General features: G+C 49.8%; 1 protein-coding gene across 1 annotated transcript; it reads right to left on the bottom strand.

Annotated features, from left to right (window-relative positions):
* Positions 1-2,883: 2,883 nt before the first annotated feature.
* Positions 2,884-3,624, bottom strand: LOC145140625 (uncharacterized). Its single transcript, XM_079074052.1, has one exon. The coding sequence runs from the start codon at positions 3,622-3,624 to the stop codon at positions 2,884-2,886; it is 741 nt and encodes a 246-aa protein (XP_078930178.1).
* Between the last annotated feature and the right edge of the window lie 849 nt (positions 3,625-4,473).

Raw genomic sequence — 4,473 nt, 5'->3', positions numbered from 1 at the left:
TCGTGACTCCTATGACCACGTCTGCTGCTTTTGCTGGGTCGACTGTTGATAGTCCTTTGGACAGCAAGGTTGAGGTTTTGGCTGGTGCTCGTCGGGCTGCTGAGAAGAGAAAAGTTGTGCAAGCAATGAGTGGTCCGACACCTGAGGGTAGCTCGAGACACATTGGGCGGCGTGTGATGCAGCGTCGTGGCCTCATGCGCTTGTTATCAGCTACTCCATATGGTTCAGGGGATGTGTTGGTGATACCCGATGATGACACGCAACAGTCAGAGGGTGTTAAGGGGGCGTTTCATCAGCCCATTGTTGTTGTTTCTTCAGATGTTAATGCTAGTTCTCCGACTTCAGGGGGTAGTCCTACTGCCACGGCGCTTGTGTTTACGCCGGGATGGAGTCTGGGGCCGGACACTCGCGTGTCTGTGTGGACTGTGGCATTGGATTTCACGCGCCATGCTCTTCCTCCGGCCACCGTGAATGACATGGACGCTATGAGCAATGCTGTTATGGCTCATAATCTTGCATACGCCGTTGCACAGGCCATGACGTATTTGGCCGCTGGATCTCGTCGCGCGCAGCGGTTTGATGAATTAGAGCGTCTTCATTCATCCCTTATTGATAGCGAGGCTGATTTGAAAGGTAAAGTGTCAGATTTGAGTGCTACTGTTAGTCGGTTGGAACGCTAGAACAAGTCTTTGGTGTTATGGAAGATGATATTGGAGGATGTGTGTAGTGTTTTGGAGGGGCAGGTGGAGTCTCTAACTCAGGCCAATGAAGGCTTGATGATTCAAAATGAGAGTTTGGAGCGGGATCTCGCTGATCGTGAACGGGAATTGGAGGTGCTGAGGGGAGATTGTAGTTGGCTCCTTCAAGTTGGTTTTGTGCGTATAATGGATAGACTTCTTAAGCACCCCAAATTTACAGGTGACATCAGTCGAATCCATCATGCTGCCTTTGTCGCTGGGGAAGAGTCTGGTTGGTCGAATTTGAAAGCTCAAGTTGATGCCGGGACGTATGATCCTTCGGCCAGCGATTCCCGATCTAGTCATTCTTCAACGTTGGAGGACGCTTTATTAGCTTTCGCAACTCTTGACTTTGCAGGTTTGCTTGGGCTCGGTCAGCTGGGTATGGATGAAGTAAGGGCATTGTGTGCTTTTGATGAGGATGAAGAGGCTACAGGTATGTTGGGTATGGGGGCCGGCGGTGGTGATGTTGGCGGTGACGGTAGCGGTGCTGGTGGTGGTGACGTTGGCGGTGGCGGTGCTGGTGGTGGTGACGTTGGTGGTGGCGGTGCTGGCGGTGGTGACGTTGGCGGTGGTGGTGCTGGTGGTAGTGACGTTGGCGGTGGCGGTGCTGGTGGTGGTGTTGTTGCGTAAGGTTGTTTGTGGCTGCTCCTCCGAAGCATTAGAAGTGTTATTAAGACATTTGTTTCAGTTTGTATTATAGCCCTTAGGGATCCTGTGTTGTTTTATGGCCTTTAAGGCTTTTGGTGTACCGGACAATATGGCTTGTGTTGGAATGCTTTTGTGTTGATTATTGTAAACCTGCTATGTAGGTTGACTTTCTTTTTCTTTTTCATATATGTGTCCGTGCATGCGTATATATTGTGCGTTTTGGATTCACTAAGTATCCTCTATGCTATGCATTTCATACTAAAGACAATGCGTGTTTTCATATATTTGCAACTTTTAATACATAGTTGTTTCTTACAGCGATTCCCTATTGGACTACTCTAAGGGTCCATCTGTTGACCCGGGTGATTAGCCCAGCCACAAGATATCTTTCACTTCCTCCCTACTGTTTAGGGCGCTTCGAGTTTGCTCGCTGTGTGCCTCTGTTCTCCCTTCTGCATAGGGGCCTTTTCTTTCTTTAGATGTGAAACTTCCTCAAATTTCTTACGTTCCACGGCCTGGGAATCTGCCTTCCTTCTGTAGTTTCGAGGGAGTACGATCCGTTGCGGTGTGCTTTGATTATTTTGTATGGGCCTTCCCATGTTTGGCCTAATTTCCCCCGGGGTTGCGCATGGCTGACTTCGTTCCTTCACAGGACGTAATCTCCAACTCGAAACGCCTTATTTTTCACGCGCTGGTTGTAATATCTCTCTGTCACCTTTTTGTAGGCGGCCTGGCGTATGCTCGAGCGCTCGCGCCGCTCTTCTAAGAGATCCAAATTTTCCCTTAGTCCTTCGCTATTTTCTTGTTCCTGGCAGCACTCCGTCCGTATCGATCCTATCATCATCTCCGCCGGTAGCATTGCTTCTGCTCCGTAAGCCAAGCAAAACGGCGTCTCTTTTGTACTAGTCCTTGGTGTGGTCCGGTATAACCAGAGGACTTCCGGCAATTCGTCCACCCAGTTGCCTTTCGCTGTGCCCAACCGTTTTTTGATTCCCTGGAGTAAGGTTCTGTTGGATACTTCCGTTTGTCCGTTGGCCTAGGGATGTGCCACGGATGTGAATCTCTGCTCTATTCCCCTTTCTCGGCACCAGTCCTTAAAGGGATTCTCTGCAAACTGTAAGTCGTTATCGCTAATTAGGACCTTAGGCATCCCGAATCTCGTTAAGATGTTCTTCCAGACGAACTTGATTATCTGCCTTCCTGTGATACAGGCCAACGGTTCTGCTTCTATCCACTTGGTGAAGTAGTCAACTGCCACGACTAGAAATTTTACTTTCCCTGGTGCTTCTGGGAAGGGGCCCACTATGTCGATTCCCCATTGATAGAAAGGCCAAGGGCTGAGTATGCTAGTCATCTTGGATGGTGGCGCCTCTTGTGTTGGTGCGAAGGTCTGGCATTCTACACAGGTTCACGTTAGCTCGATGGCGTCTTGGTGTATTCCTGGCCAGTAAAGGCCCATTTGCAGTACTTTTCCTGTGAGTGTCCGCGCTCCTTCTTAAGCTCCAGCCGACCCTGCATGGGCTTCCTTCAGTGCTAGTTTCCTAGCTGTGTCATCGATGCATTTGAGCCATGGGGTTGTGTAGCCTTTCCTATACAACGTTCCCTTGAGCATCGCGTACTGGGGGGCTCGCACCCTTGTCTTCCGAGCTTCTCCGTGGTCGTCCGGGAGTATGCCGTGCTGGAGATAGTCTATAATGGGTGTCATCCAATTCGGTTGGGCCGTTGATAGGGAATCAACTTGCCGCTCGTCAATGCACCTTTCTTTTAGCACTTCCACCAGGACCTCCTTTGATAGGTGCCCAAAGCATGTTGACACCAACTTGCTGAGAGCGTGTGCTCGCCTATTGTTTCCCCTTGAGATTTGCTTTATTGTGAAGCTTTTTAGAGCACCGGTGATCTGTTGTACTGCTTTGACATACCTCTCCATTCGTTTGTCTTTTGCTTCAAATTCTCCTGATACTTGGTTGGCTGATAGGCGCGAGTCGGTCAAGGCCACGACTCTTTCTGCTCCCATCTTTACTGCTAGCCTGAGACCGGCCAGCATAGCTTCATATTCTGCCTCATTGTTAGATGTGTGGAAGTTGAAACGCAAGGCATACGTGACTTCCTCTCCTGTAGGGCTGGTTAATATTAGTCTGGCGCCCGACCCTTCTTTTCTAGAGGCCCCATCTGTATAGAGAGTCCATTGTTGGTCGGGCGCTCCTCCTGGTTGTTCCTGCCTGCCCGAGTCGGCCATTTCTCGCTGAAGTTCTCCCGGGATTTCGAGTAAGAAATCCGCTAAGGCTTGTCCTTTTATGCTTACCCTGGGGTGGTATGTGATATCGTGTTCTCCTAGCTCTATGGCCCATTTCGCGAGTCGCCCCGATGTCTCCGGCTTTAGGAGTACTTGTTTGATCGGGCAGTTGGTCAAGACTTGTATTTGGTGGGCCTGGAAGTATCGGCGGAGCCTTCGCGCTGCGTATACTAGGGCGAGTACCAGTTTTTCAATGGTAGGGTAATTCATCTCTGGACCCTGCAGGGCCCGGCTCACAAAGTAGACTGGTAGTTGGCCCCCTTCTTTGTCGACTACTAGTGCTGACGAGATTGCGTCTCTTGACGTGGACAAACACACCTGTAGCACCTCCCCGGGTACCGGGCTAGCCAGGGTTGGTAATGTATGGAGTACCTTTTTTATTTTTTGTAGCGCCTCCTCGGCCTTTGTCGTCCATCTGAAGTTGTTTTTCTCTATGCAGCCTTTGAGTGTGTTGAACAGCGGCATGACTTTTTCGGCCGACTTGGAAATGAATCGACCGAGTGCCGTTAGCTTCCCGTTTAGACCCTGCGCGTCTCTTATCGTGCAGGGAGAGGGCGTTTCTTTGAGCTCGTTTACCTTGGTTGGGCTCGGCTGGATGCCTTCCTTCGTGACATAGTACACCAAAAACTGACCTTCTTCGACCCTAAAAGTGTTGGATTAATGTCTAAGTCCATAACTATAATTGGTAAGACTTGACCCGACCCGGCATGGTCCATTTGGGTTGCATGACATCGGGACAATTGGATAGACAAGATGAGGAAAAAGGATACTGGTGATTTATATTAATATATT

This window comes from Lactuca virosa, chromosome 9 (assembly GCF_052849685.1).
Source record: "Lactuca virosa cultivar CGN04683 chromosome 9, Lactuca_virosa_CGN04683_v6, whole genome shotgun sequence".
In the NCBI taxonomy this organism is placed as follows: Eukaryota; Viridiplantae; Streptophyta; class Magnoliopsida; order Asterales; family Asteraceae; genus Lactuca; species Lactuca virosa.
This window is presented reverse-complemented; position numbering and strand designations above follow the sequence as displayed.